The sequence below is a fragment of the Artibeus jamaicensis genome, unplaced genomic scaffold, assembly GCF_021234435.1.
Source record: "Artibeus jamaicensis isolate MK-2021 breed Jamaican fruit bat unplaced genomic scaffold, CSHL_Jam_final contig_589, whole genome shotgun sequence".
Taxonomy (NCBI): Eukaryota; Metazoa; Chordata; class Mammalia; order Chiroptera; family Phyllostomidae; genus Artibeus; species Artibeus jamaicensis.
The window spans coordinates 1345614-1357967 of NW_026521896.1; the positions used below are offsets into that span (position 1 = coordinate 1345614).

The window sequence follows — 12354 nt, forward strand, 5'->3', positions numbered from 1 at the left end:
CATTTAGAAAGGTGGAACTGAACCTGAATGGTGGAGATGTGGAAGAGCATCTGGTTCTAACAGCTGCTTCAAAGGCAGTGGCAAGACCTGGATATTTGGGCTGCAAAAATGTTTTAATGTGTGACTGCCTAACAACTCCATTCTCAAGCCCAGTTCTTCAACCCCAAATTCTCTAGAAGGCTCTGTGTGACCTTCAGGCCAAGAGCTCTATGAGGAGTGTGGGCATACTGCAGGAAAGAGCATTCAGGCTTGGTTATTCCTTTGAGTACAGGTAAAATGCATATGAACTCTTCAGACGCTCACAGGCAGTGAAAGAGCAGTAGGTCTAAAGGTACTTTTATTAAAAAGAGCTGGCACCTTCACAAATCATGCCTATAAAATTCCCCCAGATAAGATACTGGATTCTAAATTACAACCAATTCGTAAAAATGAAATGGAACATTACTACCCATTGAAATGATTATAAGATGCTGTGAGTACATTTCCCAAGACATAAATAGAAGAAAAGCATCTAAATGGCATCTTATCTTGAAACACTCAAACCAGCTTCTTGGACTCAGTATTTATGAATTTGTTTCTATAGACAGTCCATGGCATCATGTAAAGGAAGACTATTACATACATACCACAAATTATATCATTAGGGGGAAAGCTTCACTTTGACATTCCTACTTTATGAATAAATTTCCTACCACCCTGTAAATAGAAACCACCCACTGAGATACTATGTATCTAAGCACGAATACCAGTTATTGCTTTCTCTAATACACATTTTTAGATTAGACCAGGTGACAGGAGAATTATAACTCAAGAGGCACTCTATATTCACAGGAAACTATGTTCCTATCAGTTAAGGGAAGTCTAAACTTCCCTAGACTTGGACAAAATGCCCGTTGGTCCCTCCCAGCCCCACCTCACTGCAACCCCGAGCTAGGACAGGAGACAGCTTGGACACTTTCTTGGTATCTAACATAAAGAAACCCACAATGAAATTCTGTATTCCAAAGGTTTATTTTATTTCAAACTCATTGAAAGAAATAAAATTATATTTAAAAAAATAGAGTAATCTCACAAACTGAGGAAGGCTGGAACAAAAGGAACAAGTACTTTTTCCTGAGAGTCAGGTCTAACAGCTGTAAAATGGACTTTCTCCTTTCTAGCTTTTGTCAAACAAAAACAACTTTTCCTAGTTCTAAGGCATCAAAAAGCACTGAGTGCTAAGTGTTTAATCCCCTCTAAAGGGGATTAAGAAATACCAGAAACTGCTACAATTTCCTTTATTATCAAATATTAAATTGTACACACTTTTACTTTTTATGTAAATTTGAGGATTTCACACTCATGACTGGTCTGTGACCATGTTCTGGACATACTTTATTAAAATCATACTACTCCTTGTAATAATGTCCAAAGTATCTGAGCTCACACCCTTAAAACTGAAAGGGGCAGACACCAGGAAGCACTGCTCTTGATCCTTCACCACTTGCAGCCAAGACAAGTCAGAAAGCACCCATCCCCGAAGACTCAGATACAGCTCGAAATTGATATACTAAAGCCTAGTTCCTAAACAACTGGACCTGCCAGCAAAGGCAGACCAAATCCTAATGGTTCAAAAGTAACCCACAGAAGTTACAAGTCATTTTAGTTCCCAAAGCTCTAAACTTACCCATTCCCCATACCTGATTTCCCTCAATTTTATACTGATAAGTCTATCAAACTAAAAACTTGCATTCTCAAATACTTCAGTAAGGGTCCAGGCAATAGTTAACATTTTTGTCCTATGCATAAAGGACTGCTTATGCTAAAGTTTAATTTGCAGAGGTAACAAGAAAGCTTGAACCCATTTTTCCAAATTTTCAATTTCATGTTCTGATTTTAAATATTGAGTACACATTCCTGATTATTTCCCTAAAGCCTTTTTTTCTAAGGCAGTTAAGTCAATTCATATAACTGGTAACCATTAATTCCACAGAGACATCAACTTCTGAAAGTTGTAGTAAGAGATTGTAATGTCCATAACACCTTTTATAGGTGCTTTAAGATTAAAATGACCCAACTGCATCTTCATTTAGGTTAATTATATAACATTGATCAGCTATTAAAGATTCAGTAGGACCTGTAGGTATCTCCTAGTTAGTTATTTAAAACATCTATTACCATCCAAAGTACAGTGGTGTACTTTGGATCAACATTCCATCCAAAGTACAGTGGTGATGGACCTTAAGATGAACACCTATCCTGTCTCCTGGCTTTATACTGGGAGTTAACCTTCCTGGGACAGTGCCTCTCATAGGACACTGGGCTCCTGTCACTTGCACAAGAGGCTCATGGCCTTAATAATGGCTTCGCTGGGTTTCAGAGTGCTGTGATGTCTCCTACCCAGGAAAAACACAGAGCACTCTCCCACCAACCCAAAAGTACAGCTTGAGTTACATACATGCTGGCTACATTCTCCCAAGTGCTAGTATGAACCAGTGATATGGCCAAAAATAACTAAGTTCAAATGAGATACCCAGTATCATAAACTTTTTATCAGATGTGACTCAGTCTCTTGTCACCAGCCCAGGCACACAAAGAGAGAGAGAGAGAGAGACACACCCCACAGAGCCGAATAAATTTTAGCTAGATTTCTGCCACTTAAAAAAAAGTCAACAAGGACAATCAAAACTACCAACATTGATATAAATCAGACTAGAGATTCCTGACTTTAGTGACTGCCATTTTTTTAGTCTCAATAAAAAGGTCAATATCCTGAGTTTTATCAATATTTTCTTCCTAAAATAATTTATGGGATATAAAAGCATACACATAACAGAAACAGCGGTACAAAAAGTCTGGAAGAACAGCCCACTAACTAGAAAAAGAAGTATCACAAAAATAAAAAGATGTGTTTAAGTGAAATAAATTAAAGGTTAAACCTTACACTTTCAAGTTTTCTTAGACTATTATTTTGGGAGTTGATAAAGCACTTTCCTAATAATCACTTGATTAAGTTCAAACACCACATAGTCCCTCATAAGAAATTTTTGTCTTGAAAACTCCTGGCCACGGGGGCAGATATCGGAATACAGGAGAAACTACCTGTTGAATTGATATTCCAAAGCCTAACCAGTAGCTTATGTGATCAAAGTATTAAAACATTTTGTTTACTAATTTGGCTGTCAAAATAGTATTTTTTAAATGCTTTATTAGCATCTGCAAAAACTAAAATTTTGGTAAAGTTTCTCTAAACTACTGAGTTGTTTGGACTTTTTTTTCTTTTTTAAGGATACAAAAAATGCCAATTCGAAGGACCCAAAGGTATTCTAAAAGCATAATTCTAATGTGCTTTACTTTCATTTTTTAAAAAACGTATTTGCTTCATAAGTATTATGTTTTTAAGCCCAATGGCTGCAAACTGCCATTTGTGGCAAAAAGAATACAATGGGTTCTTTACTTAACCTGACATCACTACTCAAAAACTTGTACTTGTGGGGGAAACAGTACTACTTATGCTAAACCAAGGTTTATGCTATACATAAAATCACTCCACATTTCAAAGTGATTGGTTTCTACAGCCCTAAAGATTTTTAATTCGTAATTTTGAATAAAATCAAATAGATTAACACAGATAACATTCACTTTTTCTTAATCCAGTTAACCATATCCATTAAAACCAAGAAACTTCTGCATGACCTGCAGTTCCTCATTCCTTTTGTCAACCTAAAAAAGAAGCTTTTCTTGAGAAGTCAGGATTTATTAAGAATATCCAGGTCTGGGACTTTTTACCATATACCTTAAAAATTTGTTTCTTTATCCCATAACATTTAAAACCTGAAATTTGAATTACATGGCTAACATTTTTAGCTAATCAACTCTTCAGTGCTGATCCTGGAAAACAACCTTCAGTGGATCTTTGACTAAGGTACAAGACAATGTTCAATCATTGATATGAGTGATTTAGGTTGTCACACCTTTAATGTTCAAGCCACAAGGTGTGGAGTTTGGAAAGGGGTGCAGTCTACTGTCCTGTATTATCAGAATTTGTCATATTTTCAGTGCTACTGGGTTGCACGTTGTCTGCAAGATTGTGCGCATGCTCAAGGAACAAATCTTTTAGTACACTTAATTCCTTAGTCAACAGTTTAATTTTTGCCTCCAATCGTTCATTCTCTTCTTTGAGCTGATTCACTCTCTGCAGTGTATCTTGTGCTTTCTGCTTGCTTTTCAACCGGCTCTTTTTCACAGCCATGTTGTTCCTCTCTCTGCGCTGACGATACTCATCACTGTTTCGATCCATGGGTGAATTCTTTTTGCTTTGCTTGCTTGGAGGTACAGCCTTACCTCCTCCCCCGGGGCCAGCGGGCACCAGCTGTGGAACTTGCTGTAAGCCGCTGGCATGAGCTGGAGTATGAATAACACTTATCCCGTTCACTCCTGGAGTACTGTTCTGCTGCGATATCTTGCTCATTTGGGCACTCTCCCTCGCCAACACAGAGCAGGCAGAAATGAGGGCAAGGTGATCAACTGTTTCCACTCTACACTGCCAAGAAATCTTCACATGTACCTAGTTAAAGAATAAATTGCATTAAAAATTTGAAATGACAAGATCAAATGAGATTAAACCTGCATGTACCTAATAGCAAGCCAACATTATTTGACTATGCTGAGAAAAGTCTACAGGAGCTGTCAACTGTTCCGATGTTTCAGAAGTCTAAACCATTTAACTGAGAAAAGTAAGTTAGGACAGAAGCACCATAAGGCCAAATTCAGCCCACCTGAATCCCTGAGGGTACTGCCCATCTGTGACTGTTTTTAAAAGTGGGAGAAAAACACATGAATATCCCTAATTAGGCAGCACATTGTAATATTAGTTGGCAATCTGCCAGAAAGAAATTTCAGATGTTTGGTTTAATCACGGAACAGCTGAGTTCAATTATGATAGAAGAGACACCTGCAATGAAAGGAGAAAAAAGTTTCAACTGTTTGTTGAAGTCATAAGGAATGCTGCAGCAGAATGCCCCAACTCCAGCATTCAGCAGGAATACTGGACTATGAGAGTTGCATGTTTCTTATTCTAACATGCAGAGAGTGAATCATCAATGACGACTTATTTTATGGGATATTTTGAAAAGGTGTTTGTTGGCATTTAAAAATTTTGAATAACTTCAAACATTACGAGCTTACAGAGATTTTCTAAGTTTGTTTCTTGGATCAAAGATTTAGGAGCTCTGAGAAACCCAATTTGTTTCCTCACCCCACCATGCTTCTAATAGTGTTTTTTTTCTTCTTGACCTAACTTAAAAACACATCTAAACATAATCAAACTAAAAACACAAGGAAAGAAACAAAAGCTCTAACAATGCATCCAGGAAGTGCAGGTAACGGGACTCAGGCTAGAGGGAGTAGAGCAGAGGCAAGTGCCTGCAACCACATCACTGCTGAAGGAGTTCAGAACACGTGCCAGCTCTGCAACAACTGTAGTGCTGCCGGTACAAATGAAGTCACAGTTTCAAAAACTAGTCATATTTGGATTACTACAAATTCAACTAGGTCACTACCACTGCCTCAAGATGTGTCAGAAACCATACTTGTCCTATTATCGTAAAGCCACTTCAAGACAAACTGGCTGAGTGAACCATGTCCACCAAGAAGTCATAGCATTCCTAAAAATTTAGAAAGCAGTGTTATAACCCATAAAACTATCCTGTTATCTTTTCACAAAACTGCTAAGACTACATCATGGTAAAACCTGGAGCCAGAATTATGAAATGCCTCAAATGAGTACATCTCAAAAACACCAGTAGCTTCACCCAAACCTTTAGCCAGGCATTTCTGTATAAACACTGTCTATACATCTGCTTTTTAAAATATTTACTTTTAAAAAGTCCATATTCCCTTTGGGTTTTGGCTTGGAGGAGGTCTAAGTGCAACTTTGTTCAGTCATCTCAGACCTGGATTAACCCAACACCAGCCACCTCCCCCCACGCCTCCAAAGTTCAGCCCCCACAAGACTAGTCATATACTGTGCATATACAGTGTGTGAGTTGCACTGTGTGGGGAAGTCGGTGCCATGTCTGCCCTGGCCCCCAAGATCAGTCTTCAAAAAAGGTTGGTGATGGCATCACCAAAGCAACTGGTGATTAGAAGGGTATGAGGATTACAGTGAAGGTGACCATTTAGAACAGACAGACCCACACTGAGGTAGTACTTTCTGCATCTGCCCTGATCGTCAAAGCCCTCAAAGAACCACCAAGAGACAGAAAGAACCAAATAAACATTAAGCACAGTGGAAATACCACTTTTGATAAGACTGTCAACACTGTCCAACAAATACAGCACCAATCTTTAGGTAGAGAACTCTCTGGAACCATGAAAGAGATCCTGGGGACCACCCCATCTGTGGGCTGCAATGTCGATGGTTGCCACATTCATGAGATCATAGATGACATCAACAGTGATACAATGGAATGTTTACCTAGTTAAGAACTACAAAGAGCCCTGGCTAGTGTGGCTCAGTGGATGGACTGAGTGCCAGCCTGCAAACCAAAGGGTTGCTGGTTCAATTCCCATTCTAGGGCACATGCCTGGGTTACAGGCCAGGTCCCTAATGGGGGATGTGCAAGAGGCAACCACACATTGATATTCTCTCCCTCTCTTTCTCCCTCCCTTCCCCTCTCTAAGAATAAATAAATAAAACCTTAAAAAAAAAAAAGAACTACAAAGGAAGGCCCTGGTTGGATAGCTCAGTTGGTTAGAGCACCGTCCCAATCCCCAGTCAGGACACATACAACAATCAACCAATAAATGCATCAATAAATGGAACAAAAAAAAATTGATGTTTTTTTAATCTCTCTCCTTCCCTTTCTCTCAAATTAACAAAACAACTACACAGGAAAATATTTCAATTAAAGATCATTTAACAACCAAAAAAATTTTATATCATTATTTTCAACTGTTTTTAAGCCACGCAGGCAGCCTCGAGCTAGTGGGTCATCTGTTTCACTCCAGTACTAAGGCAGAATATAAAGCTTCCTTCCAAACCCTGTGGGACACCTACTCCAAGTCTATCTTCAGTAATGGACGCTTGACAATTTCCCTAGATAATTATTTGGTATAAAGTGAACATAAGTGTTTTACTCAATTTTTAAAAGATTTTATTTATTTATTTTTTAGGCAGAGGGGAAGGAAAGGAAACATCGACATGTGGTTGACTCTCACACCAACTGGAGACCTGGCCCACAACCCAGGCATTTGCCCTAACTGGAAATTGAACCAGCAACCTTTTGGTTTGCAGGCTGGTGCTCAATCCACTGAGCCACACCAGCCAGGGCTGTTTTACTCAATTTTTAATAACTCATTTAACACCTCTGCTGGGATAATCTCAACAGTCATAATTATCTTATTTACTGGGATCATCTCAACAATCATAATCATCTTATATTCTTACTTTTCATACGCCACTTATATTTTTAGTCTTTAAAGCTAATCTCTACAGTCAACTCAGCAACAACAAAGGGGAATATAGAATAGTAAAACACCTTCCTACTGACAATATACCATGAACTGCGATCACTAAACTCTTATTAAAGACTCCAAATTCTGTGATGCTCATGCCCATTTTTGTACCCAAAGATAGGAAAGGGCTCTTCTACCTCAGTCTGACTCATCTTGCCAAGCAAGATACTAGGCTGAATAGGCCAGGTTTTGAAAATGAGCCCTTTAGCTTGAAAAACAAAAAATAATCATCAAACTGGTAAAACTGTAAGAAAGGAAAAACTGAGAATAATAAAAAGAACTAAAAAATGTTTTTTTAAAAAAGTACTTGGACCAAAGACAAGCCAAGAAAGTGGCTCTTAAAATGAAGAAATAGTTCACCCCAGTCAGGATGGCTCAATTGGTTGGAGCATCTTCCCATACACCAAAAGGTATGTTTTCAATTCCCCATCTGCGTGCATACTGGAAACAGCCAATAGACATTTGTCTCACACAGATATCTCTCTCCCCTCCTTTCCTCCCTTTCAAAAATCAGTAATATAAGAAAGAAACTATACCCCTGGGTGAAGATTAATATTTAAACAAATAAAGAGGAAGAGATATCCATTAAGGAAAATGAACCAAGTACAGGGATTCAAAGAGCAAAATGGTCTTAAAGACTTAACTCCAAACAGATTATCCATTTTGTTTCTATACTCAGCAAAGAGCTGCCTCCAAAATTTATACATTTTACAGTATACAGTGTCATTTGTGCTTTTGTTCCTTCCACAAACATATGAGCCCTACAATGGGAAAAAAATTAATTTATTTCAAATCTGGATATTCAACCCTAAATGCAAGTCTGGTGGCTCCTAAGCGGACAAATTCTATTCCAAAGTTCAGTCTACAGGAAGCAGGGTGGTGCCTTGTTTCCTTGCATGTGAATCATTCAAGCAGGAAGCAGCAGAAAAACTGAAGAGCAACAGAGCTCGAAGTGTGGTCCTTGGACCAGCGACATAATCATTTGGGAACTTGTTGGAATTACTAATTCCCAAGCTGCACCAGATCTAGAGATCAGAAGCCCTAGGAGTAGGGCTGAGCAATCTTGTTTTAATACAACCTCCAAGTGTTTTTCTGTTGACACTGAAAGCCACTACTAAAGATAACAATGGATCTTTAAAAAAAGAGTAGGTAACATTTTTTAAATTCAGATTTCTTAATTCAAGTAATGTTCATTCAAATCAGTAACATGCTGTAAACTCAGTGTTAGAATGAGTAAAACAAAAATAAAAATTTTTCATTAAAAAAAATAATAAACCTAAAAAAAATAAATAAACCTGTCAAGAATTTTCCTAACTTTCTTGTCTCTTTTTTGCTCGCATATGTACAGATATTCTTCCCTGGTCCTCCAAAACAAATTTTTTTACTCACATTTCCTCAGTAATGTCTATACTCCAAAATATGTATATATGTTTCTGCCTTGCTCCAAATCTGTTCAATCATTGATATGTGACAATTCTAACCCCAACCCAGAAAAAGACTACATCCACTATACCTCTCTATGCCAGTGTCACCGAATTACCTCAGGCTGACATCATCTCTCAGGGGCACCAGTCTCCTCTGGTTAGCAGTGTTCTCTCCAACCACTGTCTCTAGAGCAATCTAACACTCAAAACCTTAGTGTGTCACACACCTTCCTGTTTTTCAAGAATCTTCATTCTTCGGTGGCTCCCACAAACAGCATCAAATCAACCCTCTCTCTAGCCCCTGCTCCCTTATACTTCACACCTCAACAATACCGAACCATTACCAGTCCTCTTAAATCCACACCTCTAGGACCATGCTTTCTCTTTAGTTTGTGCTTCTGTGCAATTCGTTAACCAGTTTTCTTTGTCAATGTCAGCTCTACAGTGTGTCTCTCTGTAGACTACTAGAGACCTAGCGGCAGGACTCTGTCTTCATTTCATCTCCACATGTCCAGCATCTGGTGCTGGGCTAGGTATATACAGTGGCGATGCTCAAGAAATATTTGTTAAATACAGTCTCAAAAGGCTAAAAGAAAACATGTTTTAATAAATGTATTACATAACTTGAACAACAATTAAAATAAATAAATTTTAAAAAGTATATTACACAATGAGATACTCTAGCATTACAATCTGTTAAAACAGCTGCAATTAAATCAAGAGTATTACTAAGAAATTATGGTCTTACTAACCCAAACTTCAGTGTGTTTTTTAAAGGTGAATAGGAAAATTAAGGTCCCCAGTCTACACAGTGAACATCATTCTTGTCTGGTCTTTGCTTCACTTCAGTTAAGAAGCTTTATTTTCTATTTAGTCCCACTGTTTTCTAATTAATAACCTCAAGTTCTTAGGCATGTACTGCCAGGACCTGATAACTCTGTACTACAAGTGAAGTCAAGGTAAGCAGTCAAAGTCAATACACACCGAAACAAGCAGTTATTTCTATTCAGTTGCACTGCTTGCTTCATGATCCAAAACAGGGGTCCATGAAGAAGGGTATATACATTTGGTAAGTACATAAATATAAGAAGGAAATGTATGTTCATTTGTCTTTTTTAAATGTCATTTTAAAACCCACTTTTGGTTTGATTTACAACATACACAATAAATAGCACACACACATTATTTATAAAATATATATCTATTAGATCATGTAAAAAATTTTTAACTGCGGACTGGAAGGCCTAAAAAGTAGGAGACCAAAGTACCTTACCTACTAGTACAAGATATCAATACAAGAACCCATGAAGCCATCCCCTCTCAAGAATATACAATAAACATGGAATTGTGGCTACCTACATTTATCATTACTGTGATCAGATCAGACAATCTTAGACTTTAAGTCTAAATTCAGCCCCCATGAGATCCTATTTGTCTTTATCAAGCACTACCACCAGGCACTGTTAAAATCCCTAGGGAGGAACTGTGATCAGGTAACACTTGCTGGTGTTATTGTGAATTTAAAGGATAGTCTGAAACAAAATAAAGTTTTGTTTCAATGTTTTTAAAGGCAGGTACTAAAAATGACTGAATCAGCCAAGTATCTCCACAAGAAGCAAGTGTCAAGAAATTGGCAAATTCTTCTCACTAGCATCCTGTAATTATTTAGCCTTGTTTACAGTAAATTCTTCCAGAAACAACCAACTTTAAGAACAGCTTATCCCAAATACCACTCAACTGGTAATAGCTGACCAGATTTTAACTTTAAATATCAAAAATTTGGATGCAGAATTTCTAAGTATGGAAAGCCCTTATAGTATTTTACTTCCAAAACTTCTTTAGTAGTCACATATCCTATTTAAATTAAAGAACAGGCTCTCCAAATAAGGATTCAATTGAGTGTAGTAGGCTCAAAGACAGAACTACCAATTTTTGTGCAACCCCTAACATTAAAACCTTTCTGAAACTGACACACTTTAAGATGCCAGATTAAGCATAAACCTCAGAGAAGAACCAAACACTTAAACCTTCTGAAGAAAAACATGAAAGCTTACTTAGAAAAACAGGTTACCCTTCCCTCAAACCTGCATTTCCATCCTCTCCAAGATACCTCTGTCAGCTGTTTTCCTACTGTTTCCCCCACCATGTTAACGATGTGCTTCATGTGCTTCGTTTCTTGCCTCTTTTCTATTCAACTCGTGGTTGCTGCATCATCTCACCTATGTAAACTGCAGGGTATTAGAACTATAGCTTCATAAGTTACATAATAGTATGTCTGTAAAGTCTCGCCTTTAAGTATCAAGTGCTATCCCTGACTACCACTTTATTGACTTAACAGAATTCTCGACGACCCCACATTGGGCAATTTTGGAGGAGTAGGAAATATCCGATGTGGCACTAAAATAAAATACGGTCCACCTCCTGTTATCCTGGGAACACCCTTTATCCCCAGGGGCCAATACGAGCCCGGCTTGTCATAACTGCACATTTCTGAGGGCTGGGTTTTGGAGGGGGACGCATCTCGGCTCCCAGCTCATCCCTAGCCGGCGGTGAGGGGCGCCCGGGGGAGAGCAGGGGTCGGCGGGCGGCGCCCGGGCGCTGGGCCGCAGCCAGTGATGAGCTCAGCGGCCCCGCCGGGTGTTGCCCGCAGGTTGCGTCAGAAGCCGCGCGGGGCCGCCGCCTGCAACGCCGGCTACGCGGGGCCTCCCCGACCCGCCGGCCTCCGCGGCCCGCGCCGTGCCACCTCGGGCTGGGTCTGCACCCACGAGAGCGGCAGGCTCCACCGAGGCCTTCTCCTCCTCCAGCCCGCCCGCACGTCCGCGGCCTCCTTACCTGCACCTCCAGCCCGCCCGCCCCCAGGCGGCCTGGTCTCCGAGCGGCCGGCACGGCGCGGCCCGACCCGACCTAGTCCTCGCAGTTCGCGAGTCAGCTAGGAGGAGAGATGGTTACGAAATCGGCAGCCACCGCCCGTTCCTCAGCGACCGGCTTCCACTCCTCGCCCAGGCCGCGCGCGCGCTACCACCACCGCAAGACCAATGGGAGCGCCGACCTGCGAGTGACACGCCCTCGCTTCGCAATAGGCAGCACTGCCAGCCAATCGCGAGCGGCCTGGCCGGGGAGGCGGGGATGTGGCGGAGGCGTTGGCCTAGGCGGTGGGGCCGCGGGCGTGGTGGGAGAAGAGAATCACCCAGGACGCTCCCTGCTGTCCCTCCTCTCTGAGCGTTTGGCGGCTGCCCGCTGTTTGAGAAAGTGTCTGTGGAATTTGGAGAAGTGTAGCTTTGTGAAGGCAGCATTGTGTTTGGAAAGCACAGTGTTCTGAGGTGATTGATAGAATCATCAAGTTCTGTTTCGGTTCCACTACGTCCTCGGGGATTCCCCTGCTCACAGCGACAGTCTCCTAGAACGACCTACCAGACTTGGCATCCCGGGAGGT

The 12354-nt window shown here is 40.3% G+C and overlaps 1 protein-coding gene across 1 annotated transcript; it reads right to left on the reverse strand.

Moving 5' to 3' along the window:
• Positions 1-320: 320 nt before the first annotated feature.
• Positions 321-11961, reverse strand: CEBPG (CCAAT enhancer binding protein gamma). Its single transcript, XM_037139145.2, has 2 exons — positions 11754-11961; positions 321-4546 (listed from the first exon to the last, which is right to left on the reverse strand). Exon 2 carries the CDS (start codon positions 4448-4450, stop codon positions 4001-4003), a length of 450 nt encoding a protein of 149 aa, XP_036995040.1. The 5' UTR covers positions 4451-4546; positions 11754-11961; the 3' UTR covers positions 321-4000.
• Between the last annotated feature and the right edge of the window lie 393 nt (positions 11962-12354).